Raw genomic sequence first — 12372 nt, 5'->3', positions numbered from 1 at the left:
CTACGTTGTAGCCAGCGAGTTGTATCTTCTGTTTGGATTCTACCCTAGTAGGTCCAGGTTGAGATAGTCCCATGCACGAAGAAGACCATATCCATAGATTATCAATTCCTCCGGCCGCCGACGTAGCCCCCAAAACCTCGCTGCGATGGGATGATGTGCAGCCGGCACCAAGCCCTAAGCCATGGGAGACAGCTGGCAACGCGAGCTAAAACGGGGCCGATCCTTCCTCAAGAGGATCTAGACCCGCCAGGCATGAGCTGGTTGTGGTGCAGTTCGGGCCAACCAAGCTGGATTGAGTCAATTGACATCGTACCATCGGGAACCGCGGCGGGTCCAGAGCGGGGGAAGGGTGAGACAAGGTTCACGATGAGGTGGTTGCTGCTCGAGAACCGGAAAGGTGCCAGGAGCACATCAGTCCGGTGGGAAGGTCACCAATCGGATGGTGGTTTGGTTTTCGTGAGGGTCCTGTTGTGTTCTCGGTGAGGCAGAGGAAGCAAGAATGGTGGGGTTCCTCCTCCAGGGTCTCCCCGCTGCCGCCCAGCTATTTATGCCGTGCCTCCCCTCCCACTTTCTCCGACTTCAATTCCTCTCACCAACTCACTTCTGACTTCCTGCATTCTGCTCAACTCTTCCTCGAAACCGCTCGTCCATTCGGTACGACTCACAATGAAGCCGCGCAGGCAGGACCAACCTCCGGGTCTTTTCGCTAGGGGATGAAATGGGTCAAGGTATCGTACAATAGTATAACAGTCACTGCTCGCGCATGACAGGTGTTCGGCTCGAGCTTCTGTTCTCAGCTTGGCTGGCTACCCATCCACGATGAGAACAGGAGCTCGGTCGTTCTGAGATTATACTGTCAAAACTTGATCTAGATAATACTAGCGAAAGGACATGCGTGGCATTGATTGTCCCCTACACTTTAACCTACAGAGACGAGGGATCCCACATCCCTCTGTTGCTGACAGTTTCCAGACCTTTGCAATACTCGTGACCTGAGTTTGTGCCAAGATGTCTACTGACAAGATCACCTTCCTCACCAACTGGTATGGATTGGGAATTATGAGCTAGGCTAGAATGTTTGCTAAGTGATGTTTTTCAAGGCACGCGACCCCGTACCACGCCCCCCTGTACCTTGCCCAGCGCAAAGGTTTCTTCAAGGAGGAGGGTCTCAAAGTCGCCCTTCTGGAGCCCAATGACCCCTCCGATGTCACCGAGATCATTGGCAGTGGAAAGGTTGACATGGGCTTCAAGGCCATGATTCACACTCTTGCTGTACGAGCTGTCTTTCTATGAATTTATCTAAGCATCCTCTGACCGGTGGATCAGGCCAAGGCTCGCAACTTCCCGGTCACCTCGATTGGCTCTCTGTTGGATGAGCCTTTCACCGGTGTCGTCTACCTGAAGGATAGTGGGATCACTGAGGATTTCCGCTCCCTGAAGGGAAAGAAGATTGGCTACGTCGGAGAGTTCGGAAAGGTTCGTCATCCCATCAATAAAATCAGCATAAAGGCTCTCACTCACCCGATCAACTTACAGATCCAGATCGACGAACTCACTAAGTACTACGGCATGACTGCTGACGACTACACCGCCGTCCGCTGCGGCATGAACGTCACCAAAGCCATCATCCGCGGTGACATCGATGCAGGCATCGGTCTTGAAAACGTTCAGATGGTCGAGCTCGCCGAATGGCTTGCCACCCAGAACCGTCCCCGCGACGATGTCCAGATGCTCCGCATCGACCAGCTCGCCGAGCTCGGCTGCTGCTGCTTCTGCTCCATCCTCTACATCGCCAACGATGCCTTCCTAGCCGCCAACCCGGAGAAGGTCAAGAAGTTTATGAATGCCGTGAAGCGCGCAACGGACTACGTCCTTGCCGAACCGGCCCGGGCATTCGAGGAGTACGTTGACATGAAGCCGATCATGGGCACCCCGGTCAACCGGAAGATCTTTGAGCGTTCCTTCGCCTACTTCAGCCGTGACTTGAAGAACGTCAGTCGCGATTGGGCCAAGGTCACCAACTATGGAAAGCGTCTGGGTATTCTGGATGCGGGCTTCGTGTCAAACTACACTAACGACTACCTTTCTTGGGCGCTCGACGCGGACTCGACTGATCCTCTGGGTGATCAGAAGCGTATGGCGGAGCTGCAGAAGCAGGTCGCTGCCGAGGGTGGTTACAAGCGGTTGGAAGTGGCTTCTTCGGCTTAAGGCTGATGATGTCATTGAGTTTCGAATAGTTATGCTCTCACTCGCTGACACAGATGCTGTGCGAAAGTTCTTTGACGGCCCAGATTGACATGATAGCATATGCACTCATTTAGTATGACTACGCAATCAACGGTACGATCATTTGAGTCATGAAACCTTTGTAGAGTTCGAAGTAACCAATTACTACACTGGTCGTTCACCAAGTAATGGAATTCATCACGCTGAAGCTGAATAATGCCATCTATGCACGGAGGATATGCTACTACTAGTACATTGAGACGCCCAACAGCAGACATGCTCTAAGCATGCTTGCATGATAGACTAAAGTCTCGTTATCATCGACAATCCTCGTCCATACCCTTCCCTGTCTCCAAATCCGATCGGGAATTCATTCTCCTGTCTCCTAATAGGGCGGAAAACTCCACGCCATCTTCCGCGTCCGCATCATTCGAATCCTCACTGACACTGAATCGACTCAAGGGCTTGAACACGCCTCGTTCTTTATCGCTGGGACTTTGGCTCGCCCTCCGAGACGCGAGAAGGCGTTTTCCGAACCATGCACCGGTGGCCAGTACACCGGCCGAGAAGCAGCCGATCAGAACAAACAAGAACGTGCGGAGTTTGTAAAAGGGTTCGGTGTCATCGTCGTCATCATCACTGTCGCCGCTGACTACGACTGCTTCTTCGGCGAAGGGGTCCCATCTTGCAAGCTTGGTTGAGGCAAGGGTGTGACCGGTTGAGTTTAATGCGAGGGCGCGGAGGAAGTGGTGCTTTGTGTCTTCAGGGATGGGAATGACGGTTTCGAAGCCGTCTTTGGGAACGGCGGTGATGAAGCTGAAGTCGGTTGATTTCTTGCTATCAGTGCCTTCCAGGGCCCAGGTTGTGACTTCGGTGGCGCCGTTCCAGCTGACTGCGGCGTGATAGCTGTATACCTCGAAGTCGGGCCTAGTGTTGGGGTTGCCGACCCAGGGGTGTTTGAACGTGCGGAAGGAGACGACCTTGCCTCTACTGAAATCCCGTCCGGGTGCAAAATGCGCGTGGCACACAACGTCGCCGTCTATGGTGAATTCGGTCCATGCGGCACTGTAGCCATAGCCGACGAGGACGTTGCCGCTGTCGAGAATCTGGACGGAGCCCTGGGATTGACTGCGTATAGGGTGCGAATTCCAGTACTCATGTCGGACTTGGACAGTCATATTCTCTTGATCGAGGTCGAGGTAGAGGCCTCGGCTCGGTAGTGAGGGAGCACCTCTGCCACGAGAGGAATTGTCGAAAAGGGTGATCGCTGTCCCGTTGTCGCGGAAGCGAGCGTGATGCTGCCAGGTGAAATTGGTGGCTGCGCCGCCCGAGAGATCTGTGAAGTTGTTGTGCTTGCCGCCCAGCGTCCAGATAGTCTCGCCAGTGCGCCCGTCGATGTAGAGCAGGCAGTTACCGTAGCGGGTTGAAACCAGGAAATTTCCCTTTGCGTCCTTATCGACGCTGTTGATGTGGAAGAAGTCCCATGGATGTTCCTCGCTATCACCCGTATCGTCGAGACCTCGATAGACGTCGGTGAAGCTAAAGTGCTCCGATGCTCGCCACTCGAAGAGAAGTTGATTCGTCTCGATATCGACTTCTTGGAATGTGCCATCCCAAATCCAGCCATTCTCAGGACCGCCTGCGAGGCGAATATCGGCAGGGCGAACGTCATAGATTGTGTACACTGCAGTCTCATCGAGGGTGATATGGAACTCGTGGAGATCAGCTGCCAGGCCATTTGCGCCACCGAGGGTATAAACCTCTTTATAGGACGAGTCCAGCTTTACCGGAGAGTTTAGCTAGGCCACTCGATGCCGGTAGGAGTGATAGAGGATAACGTACCATGTAATATGTCCCCTCCCCGTGTCCCACCTTGCTATCGTCGCCCAGCCAGAACGTCAGGTAATCCTGGCCCTTGTATTGATAGACATTAAGATTGTAGGTATGCCCGAGGGGTTTTGTCCAGACCAAATGGCCGTCCTGGTCTAGGATCATCGGCCCGGGCTTATGGACGCTATACCCGCGGGGAGAGATGAAATAATATTGGTCGTCTCTGCATTGGGGGTTATATTCCATGAAATTGACGGCTGCACCTACAGTGGAAGTCGAACGGTAGGTCTCAATGGGCCATTGTCCCATCCGACCCTTCTCATACAAATCGGAGGCATAATACGGCCCTTCATCTGCCAAGGCAGAGGTTAGGAGTAAGAACGCCGCTAGCGCGAAGGTTCGAGTGACCCGAATCATGGCGCAGGGACAGAGACGTCAAGTGCTCAGGAGACATGGGCTGAATTGCTGACAGGGGCGAGCAAGGAGGGAAATCCAGCGCCACACCCGAGAGAACAGGACAGGAGGATCAGAGGAAGAAAAGCATGGCGATGGAAAGAAGGTAGCCGGCACGATTTTCGAACGATGACAAGTGCGCGGGAGATCCACCGTGGCATCTGCGGTGGCTTTACGGCCTCCAGTATCTAATATTGGACCATCGGAATGCCGGCAGGCTAAGCGTCTCGATAAAATAAAGTGGCATACTTGAGTACTACTGTGCATGGCTACTGACTATTGCGTTGAGCCCGATCGAAGTGATCGAGGCAGCGATTCGATGGTTGGCTTTGGGGATGATTGAGACCGCCGGGTATATTTGCCAAGTTTGGACACGCGCTGATAGGGGCCGGTAAAGCAGAGAAGACAAAGCAGGTCTGCCGGCTATTCGTTTTGGCAGGCCTGCCCTGTATGGCCGGTAGTTGGTCCTTATCACATCGTGTCTGTCACTAGGACACGGAAGTCCGATGGATCGAGGATGGGTTGGAGGTGAAAGGGAGTGAGATGGCTCTGGCATGATTCGTGCTCTCGGAATCATGCTATGGGATTCTAGTTAAGCCTTTTTAGCTGGGAATTTCTCAACGAAGGGCAGTGTCCCACTTAAGCCGACCTAGCCGGTTGGCCAATGCCAATGGTGGCCGCTGGACAAGTCCAACTCCACTTGGCGCCTCGGGCTCCCAAATAGATTGAATTAGATTGCAGTCCGGTTGAGGGGTAGCCCTACCCCTGGATGGGCGTGTTCCAGTGTGTTGGACAATATTGTACGCCGGTACGGACTGTTTCCGAGGATAAGCCGGGGTCAATATTGCTGGAATGCACAGGAGGGCAGGAAGGGAGAAAGGAAAAGAGGATAAAGCCGCTCGAGGACGAAATATCGAGGACATCAGCTGGTGCCCACGTGGACGGAGGAGGGGTTCTTTCCTCTTTGGAGTCTCTCCGTCGTTCAATCTACCATCAACATCAAGTGATCGCCGATCATTCCTCTCTTCTCCCCGCTTCATTATTTAACGACCTGGCTCCGAGAATAATGACCGAGCTGCAGACCCGATTCCTTCGGCAGTGTTTGGCCCGAGACTCCGTGCGGAGATCGATGCCGGCATCTCCTTGCCGGGTGTCGATGAGATGCTGCCCAGGTTGATTCGTGGAATCTCACCTGCACTGTGCAAACGCTGTAACTCCCTTCTAACCATCGCGTGAACAGTTTGGAGGGGTTCAGCGAGGTTTATAAGACGCTTTTCAGGATGGACGCGGACTCGTCGGAACTGTGGATGGAAAGTGACCGACTAACACTGCATCATCATCATGCGACCTTTATCAGCTTTGACAAGTTTTGCACTGGGTCCCTATCTATTATCAAGCACCGGCGAGGCTAGGCTATCTCCGAAGTCCCCACCAGCCCCCATCATTGATCGGTCCCAAGTGGTTTCCAGATTCAACCCTTTCCGCAATGCCAGCTCGACAAGCACCCCGATGCAGGTGGGAAATGGGAACTTCGCATTCGGGGCTGATGTGACCGGTCTGCAGACCTTTTTGCCGTATGGCATCCTTTCGTCCTGGGGTTGGCATAATTCGTCGCTACCTGCAAATTCCACGCCGTCGGATTTCACAGGTTTAGACTGGTGGACTCATGGTCGGCTAGTGAATTATGACATGCCCAATCCTGCAGAGGCGGCCATCTCTCAGTGGTTGATTGCCAATCCACACCGTATCAACTTAGGCCGCATCGGATTCATATTTGGAGGAAGTTACGCGAACTATACCGAAGATGACCTGCAGGAGAGGTCACAAGTACTAGATATTTACCAGGGATTTCTGCAGTCCAATTTTACCCTAGATGGGCATGCAACCACCGTATGGACATGCGTTGATCCATTATCGGACACGATAGCGGTGCGCTTGGAATCCGAGCTGTTGGCCTTGGACCGTCTGGCAATCTTTTTCGATTACCCGTATGCTACGGACCAGAACAAGTTCGAGGCCCCCTTTGTTGGTGATTGGGACGCTGTCTCGAATCACACCACCATCCTGCGCTTTAGAAAAGATGACAGTCGCGCTCAGATACAACACACGCTTGACAATACTACCTACTACACCACATTACAGTGGAGTGGTAGTGGTGCGTCTATCTCCAGGGTTGACCATTCCCATCGGTATGTACTCCAGCCAAATGGTAACCGCACGGCAGTTTTTGAATTCACAGCCAACTTCTCACAACATGGGACCTTCAATCCATCATCACTATCTGTTGATGCAATCATCGCACGATCTCGGCAATGGTGGTCGACCTACTGGGAAACCGGAGCCTTTGTGGATTTGACGGCAACTGGGAATGCTACAGCAGTAGAGATTCAAAGACGTGCAATTCTGTCCCAATACCTACTGGCGGTCAATGAAGCCGGGTATGATCCGCCACAGGAATCAGGCCTGGTGAATAATGGATGGTATGGCAAGTTCCATATGGAGATGTACCTATGGCACTCGGCTCACTGGACCCCATGGGGCAAACTCCCTTTACTGGAGCGGAGTATCGGTGTCTATGATCGGTTCCTTCCGTCATCGCTGGAACGGGCAGCAAATCAGGGGTATAAAGGCTTGAGATGGGGGAAGATGAGCGATCCAAGCGGGAGATCTGCTCCAGGGGAGATCAACGCGCTGCTTATATGGCAACAACCCCATGTGTTTTACTTCGCAGAGAGCGAGTACCAGTCTATACGCTCCGCCGGGGGAAACACAAACGATGTTCTAGCGAAATGGGATCACATATTGACCGAGTCAGCGGAGTTTATGGCATCCTTTGCTTTTTGGAACGCCTCCACGAATGTTTATGACCTCGGGCCTCCCATGTACCCCGTCTCGGAGAATACCCCGCCAAACAGTACCCGCAACCCCACGTTCGAGCTCGCATATTGGCACTTTGGTCTCGATGTTGCCATATCATGGAAAGCCCGGCTTGGCCAAGAAGCCCCCTCATCATGGAGCCATGTTAAAGACAACCTCGCGTCGCTACCTACAGTAGAGACGACGAATAGCTCGGGTGATGAGGTCCTCACATACACCCTCTATGAAGGCATCCCGAATATGTGGACAGACTCAGACACCGTGACTGACCATCCAGCACTCACTGGAATCTACGGACTCTTGCCGCCCTCGGCAGTCGTGAACAAGACAATCGTCACTGCGACAGCGGCTGAAGTCGCCAATGTCTGGAACTTCACGGATTGCTGGGGCTGGGACTTCCCCATGCTGGCAATGAACGCGGCAAGGCTGGGAGACGTGGAGGCGGCGGTGGAATATTTAGTGCATTCAAATTTTGACTTTGACGATGTCGGCATGCCCGTTGGAACCAAGGCGCCCACACCCTATTTTCCAGGCAGCGCGGCCCTGTTGCTTGCTGTTGCAATGATGACTGGCGGTTGGGACGCCGCAAGTAACACCAGTCAGCAAGGTTTTGCGCCGGGGTTCCCGGCTCAGTGGGAAGTCCAAGCTGAGGGGTTTGGGCGGATGTTGTGAGTGTGGCAGATGCTAGTGGCCAACGGAGTAGAGCCACCCGGGACGCTAAATCCACAGGGGTACCAGGGGTTTTGATTAAATACAGCCGTGCAATGCACTTCGTCTCAGTCATTCAGCTAATCTATCTGGATGGGGTATGTAGGCTATGTATTATGTAGAGACATGATGACGCGTAGAATGGCAGGGGTATCGTTCCTCCAAAAGATGGCTGAATGTCTATTTGGTGCGCTTGTAGATCTTGGCCAGGAAGGCCTCGAAGACCTCCTTCTTCAGTCCCTCCGACTCGTCGATGCTGCTGATCTTGGTGCGCAGCTCGCCAACGATGCCCTCCTCGTACTCCTTGTAGACCTTCTCCAGATCCAACTCCCTGTAGATGGCCTTGACCTGGGCCTCGAGCTGGCTGTCCTTACGACCGTAGGCAGTATCAAGCACCTTGCGCTGCTCGGCGTTGCAACGATGAAGAGCCTGGTTGACCAACCACGAGCACTTGTTGTCCTGGATATCGGTACCGATCTTGCCAATGACGGCCGGGTCACCGTAGGCATCGAGGTAGTCATCCTGGACCTGGAAGTACTGACCCAGGGGGATGAGGATGTCGTGAGCCTGACGGAGGTTCTCGGGGGTCGCGAGCTGGAGGTAGTGCAGGGCCATGGCGACGGGGAGGTAGAAGCTGTAGTAGGCCGTCTTGTAGGTGACGATGAACATGTACTTCTCCATGGAGAAGTTGTCGAGGTTGACGTTGTCCTCGGGGGCGGTGATCAGGTCACAGAGCTGACCCAGCTCGGTCTGGAAGGTAGTCTCGTGGAAGAGCTCGACGAGATCGATGTAGGCGGGGTGGGACCGGAAGTACTTCTTCAGGATGATGTAGATACCGGACTCGAGCAGGAAGGCGTCGTTGATGGCGACCAGGCCGACACCGGCGTGCCTGTACCAGCAGGGCTGGCCGCGGCGGGTGATGGAGCCGTCCATAATGTCATCGCTGACCAGGAAGAAAGCCTGGAGCAGTTCGGTGAGCCAACCCAGCAGACTGAGGTGCTTGAACTGCTCGTCGGTCAGGGGTTGCTTCAGGAGAGCGAGGCCGGTGTCGGGGACGGAGAGACCACGGTTGAGCTTTCCGCCGGGAACGTTGACATTGAGGGCCTGTTGAGGGGCACGAAAAGTGAACAGTAAGCCTTCTGAGTGGGAGTAAGTCGAGGGGGGGGGGGGGGGGAGGGAATGGCACCTACCTTCTCGAACCACTCGACGGCGTTCTGGGGCAACTTGTACTGCTTCGCATAGTCCAGGAGGTCTTCGCGCAGAGAGGGGAAGATGGCCTCGAAGTCGGCGCGGGCAGTGGTGGTGGACATCCTGGAGGAAAGCACGTAGGCTGGGAGAGTTGGCGGGGGAGAAATCAAAGGACAGAGGGATGAGGGAGGGGCGTGAAGAAGAACAATGGCCGGCGAGCAGGGATCCCAATAGTTCAAATACCTTCATTTTCGGCGGCCCCCAAAGGGGTAATACCGCAAAGACCCCGCTGTTTGTTCTGTTTGCCCGCCGCGGCCCAAAGAGGCAAGTCCCCATTCTCGATTCCCCAGAATCCATCATGGATCCATTGCCCTTCGTCGCGTCCGCAGCTTCCTATACGTCGGTCGGTCGTCGGTTTGCTTCGCTGTCGCTGGAATACGGCGCTGCTTACGCGGTTTGCTCAAATCTCAACCCCACCGAAATCCATCTGTGTGAGGCCTTTCCGCTGTGTTTGTTGTGCTTAGTCCCCGGGAAGTAGCAATGGTTTTGGCGCGTCACTAGCTACCGTCAAGTCATAGAGCTGCTCTACGATATATTTGCTTTACGCCTGCGCATAGGCGGCTGCGACTCGCTTCTCCACCATGGCTGCCCAATTCACGGAAGAGAACATCAAGGAGCTCAGGTTCCGGCTGGAAGATGCGGCGATGAAATGCTCCGAACGCTGTTTATACCAGTCAGCCAAATGGTATAGTTGCAGGCATTGCTCTGGCTCAACACCCCGGACGGTGACTAACCTTGCGCGCTAGGGCAGCGGAAATGCTGGATTCTATCGTTCCAGTTGAGCAATATGATACCGATCCGGATTCTCCCATGGACCTTCCCGATGCTCCGTCGAGTACTCAGAACCCTTATCTCCGAACGCAAGATCCACTCGAAGCCGCTCTCGAAGCGCAAGAGTCGTACAAGTACCTCCTCGCGAAATCCTACTTCGATACCCGCGAATATGATCGTTGCGCGGCTGTTTTCCTCCCCCCGACCATCTCCCCCGTTCCTCTTACTTCGTCGCCGCCGAAACCGAAATCCAGACAGTCCTTGACCCCACAGAAGGGAAAATCCAAAGCTTCGGCGTATGCAGGTGTCAAGGACAATAGTGTGACGAGGAATCCGTATCCCAGGCTCAGTCAGAAATCGCTGTTCCTCGCGTTGTACGCCAAGTATCTGGCAGGCGAGAAGCGGAAGGATGAGGAGACTGAAATGGTGTTGGGCCCCGCAGACGGAGGCTCGACGGTCAACAAAGAATTACCGGACCTTGCGCAAGGCCTAGAAGGATGGTTCAATGAGCGGCAGGAAAAGGGAATGGAAGATCGGAGCCAGGGTTGGTTGGAATATCTCTATGGTGTTATACTCCTTAAAGGGCGAAACGAGGATGATGCCAAGACGTGGCTTATACGGAGTTTGCATCTAAACCCATTCCACTGGGGCGCGTGGCAGGAGCTGAATGACTTGCTTGCGAGCACAGAAGACGTATGTCGATCCAAATTACGTCGGTGTCGCGACTTGCTAATCATTGTCGCAGTTGAACCAAGTGGTCAATCTCCTTCCGCTGAATATAATGACCCTCATTTTCCGCGTATACTGCAGCCAGGAGCTGTATCAGGCCACCGATGATACCTACCAATCGCTGTCTGAGCTGGAGACGATCTTCCCTGCAAGCGCTTTCCTCAAGACTCAAAGAGCTCTACTGTACTATCACTCGAAAGGTATGTAACCTATGAAACATGCCCTTACGCTGTGCTAACAATGAACATAGACTTTGAAGAAGCGTCCCGCATATTCACAGACATCCTCGTTACCTCTCCTCACCGTCTCGACAGTCTCGACCATTACTCTAATATTCTATACGTGATGGGCGCTCGCCCGCAGCTTGCATTCGTCGCGCAAATCGCAACCGCTACCGACAAGTTCCGCCCAGAAACATGCTGTGTCGTAGGAAACTACTACTCTCTCAAATCCGAACATGAAAAGGCAGTCATGTATTTCCGACGAGCCCTGACATTGGATCGCAACTTCCTCTCAGCCTGGACCCTCATGGGCCACGAGTACATTGAGATGAAAAATACACACGCAGCAATCGAGTCATATCGCCGCGCCGTCGATGTCAACCGCAAAGACTACCGCGCCTGGTACGGTCTAGGGCAAGCCTACGAAGTACTGGATATGTCCTTCTACGCATTATTTTACTACCAACGAGCCGCAGCTCTACGTCCATACGACCCGAAGATGTGGCAAGCCGTCGGATCCTGCTATGCCAAGATGGGCCGCATCGAACAAAGCATCAAGGCTCTCAAACGAGCCCTCGTTGCGGGCTCCTACTACGCGGAAGACGCCTCCCAAGTAGGAATGGGCGGCCCGGAACGCAAGATCCTCGACCCTGAAACCCTCCACCAGATCGCCACCCTCTACGAACGCCTAGGTGACGAAGAAGAAGCAGCCACATACATGGAACTCACCCTCCAACAAGAATCAGGCCAAGTCATACAAGAAGAAGAAGAAGACGCATCATCCGACAACGACAACGACGACGACCAATCCGGAACAGAAGCCCAAGGAAGTTCCAGACGAGCCCGCAAGTCATCCACCCAACAAGATGACGACGAAGACACCTGGCACGGCACAGGCGTGACAGCCACCACCTCCAAGGCAAGGCTATGGCTTGCACGGTGGTCTCTGCGCAACGGAGACCTGGAACGCGCCGACCAATTAGCAGGCGAGTTATGCCAAGATGGGGTGGAAGTCGAAGAGGCCAAGGCTTTGATGAGGGATGTCCGTGCACGCAGGGAAGGAGATGAATAAGCATCAGCATCATAGTTAACTAGTTAACTATATCTGGGATTTTGTACACTATCTCTTATCTTCCTGCATTTCCTCAGGGCTAGCGAGGCGTTTCTGGGGAGTCATGATGGAATGAGGTCATAACTAGGTCTCAAGTTCATGTGCTTGTGCTGTGGTACCAATTATGCATACTAGTCGAGTCGGATGAGATATTAATGATAGATACCCCTGCCATCTCTAATTCGACAATCCAGAACC

General features: G+C 53.8%; 5 protein-coding genes across 5 annotated transcripts; 3 read left to right on the top strand and 2 right to left on the bottom strand.

Moving 5' to 3' along the window:
• Positions 1-596: 596 nt before the first annotated feature.
• On the top strand, positions 597-2358 carry BO80DRAFT_423506 (NMT1/THI5 family protein). Its single transcript, XM_025719068.1, has 4 exons — positions 597-1043; positions 1101-1272; positions 1327-1476; positions 1537-2358. Exons 1-4 carry the CDS (start codon positions 1009-1011, stop codon positions 2206-2208), a joined length of 1029 nt encoding a protein of 342 aa, XP_025577399.1. The 5' UTR covers positions 597-1008; the 3' UTR covers positions 2209-2358.
• Positions 2359-2427: 69 nt separating this feature from the next.
• Positions 2428-4640, bottom strand: BO80DRAFT_463287 (arylsulfotransferase family protein). Its single transcript, XM_025722581.1, has 2 exons — positions 4069-4640; positions 2428-4007 (listed from the first exon to the last, which is right to left on the bottom strand). The coding sequence occupies exons 1-2, from the start codon at positions 4471-4473 to the stop codon at positions 2544-2546; spliced, it is 1869 nt and encodes a 622-aa protein (XP_025577398.1). The 5' UTR covers positions 4474-4640; the 3' UTR covers positions 2428-2543.
• Positions 4641-5850: 1210 nt separating this feature from the next.
• On the top strand, positions 5851-8058 carry BO80DRAFT_403008 (uncharacterized protein; the record flags this gene model as incomplete). The annotated part of the gene is made up of 2 exons (XM_025717627.1): positions 5851-6365; positions 6657-8058. 2 exons carry the CDS (start codon positions 5851-5853, stop codon positions 8056-8058), a joined length of 1917 nt encoding a protein of 638 aa, XP_025577397.1.
• A 73-nt stretch (positions 8059-8131) lies between these two features.
• Positions 8132-9505, bottom strand: erg20 (bifunctional (2E,6E)-farnesyl diphosphate synthase/dimethylallyltranstransferase). The gene is made up of 2 exons (XM_025716715.1): positions 9285-9505; positions 8132-9198 (listed from the first exon to the last, which is right to left on the bottom strand). Exons 1-2 carry the CDS (start codon positions 9402-9404, stop codon positions 8275-8277), a joined length of 1044 nt encoding a protein of 347 aa, XP_025577396.1. The 5' UTR covers positions 9405-9505; the 3' UTR covers positions 8132-8274.
• A 148-nt stretch (positions 9506-9653) lies between these two features.
• On the top strand, positions 9654-12347 carry BO80DRAFT_500809 (anaphase promoting complex subunit CDC23). The gene is made up of 4 exons (XM_025724258.1): positions 9654-10027; positions 10089-10806; positions 10859-11042; positions 11093-12347. The coding sequence occupies exons 1-4, from the start codon at positions 9924-9926 to the stop codon at positions 12133-12135; spliced, it is 2049 nt and encodes a 682-aa protein (XP_025577395.1). The 5' UTR covers positions 9654-9923; the 3' UTR covers positions 12136-12347.
• The last annotated feature ends 25 nt before the right edge of the window (positions 12348-12372 follow it).

This window comes from Aspergillus ibericus, assembly GCF_003184845.1.
Source record: "Aspergillus ibericus CBS 121593 unplaced genomic scaffold BO80scaffold_11, whole genome shotgun sequence".
Taxonomy (NCBI): Eukaryota; Fungi; Ascomycota; class Eurotiomycetes; order Eurotiales; family Aspergillaceae; genus Aspergillus; species Aspergillus ibericus.
This window is presented reverse-complemented; position numbering and strand designations above follow the sequence as displayed.

Excerpts from the sequence above, each read along its gene's own strand:
- BO80DRAFT_423506 (XM_025719068.1), top strand. The coding sequence starts at position 1,009 with ATGTCTACTGACAAGATCACCTTCCTCACCAACTG. Across the intron at positions 1,273-1,326 it reads CCATGATTCACACTCTTGCT|GCCAAGGCTCGCAACTTCCC; the intron begins GTACGAGCTGTC and ends CCGGTGGATCAG. Across the intron at positions 1,477-1,536 it reads ACGTCGGAGAGTTCGGAAAG|ATCCAGATCGACGAACTCAC; the intron begins GTTCGTCATCCC and ends ATCAACTTACAG.
- BO80DRAFT_463287 (XM_025722581.1), bottom strand. The coding sequence starts at position 4,473 with ATGATTCGGGTCACTCGAACCTTCGCGCTAGCGGCGTTCTTACTCCTA. Across the intron at positions 4,008-4,068 it reads GGGAGGGGACATATTACATG|CTGGACTCGTCCTATAAAGA; the intron begins GTACGTTATCCT and ends TCTCCGGTAAAG.
- erg20 (XM_025716715.1), bottom strand. The coding sequence starts at position 9,404 with ATGTCCACCACCACTGCCCGCGCCGACTTCGAGGCCATCTTCCCCTCT. Across the intron at positions 9,199-9,284 it reads CCGTCGAGTGGTTCGAGAAG|GCCCTCAATGTCAACGTTCC; the intron begins GTAGGTGCCATT and ends GCCCCTCAACAG.
- BO80DRAFT_500809 (XM_025724258.1), top strand. The coding sequence starts at position 9,924 with ATGGCTGCCCAATTCACGGAAGAGAACATCAAGGAGCTCAGGTTCCGG. Across the intron at positions 10,028-10,088 it reads TTATACCAGTCAGCCAAATG|GGCAGCGGAAATGCTGGATT; the intron begins GTATAGTTGCAG and ends CTTGCGCGCTAG. Across the intron at positions 11,043-11,092 it reads ACTGTACTATCACTCGAAAG|ACTTTGAAGAAGCGTCCCGC; the intron begins GTATGTAACCTA and ends CAATGAACATAG.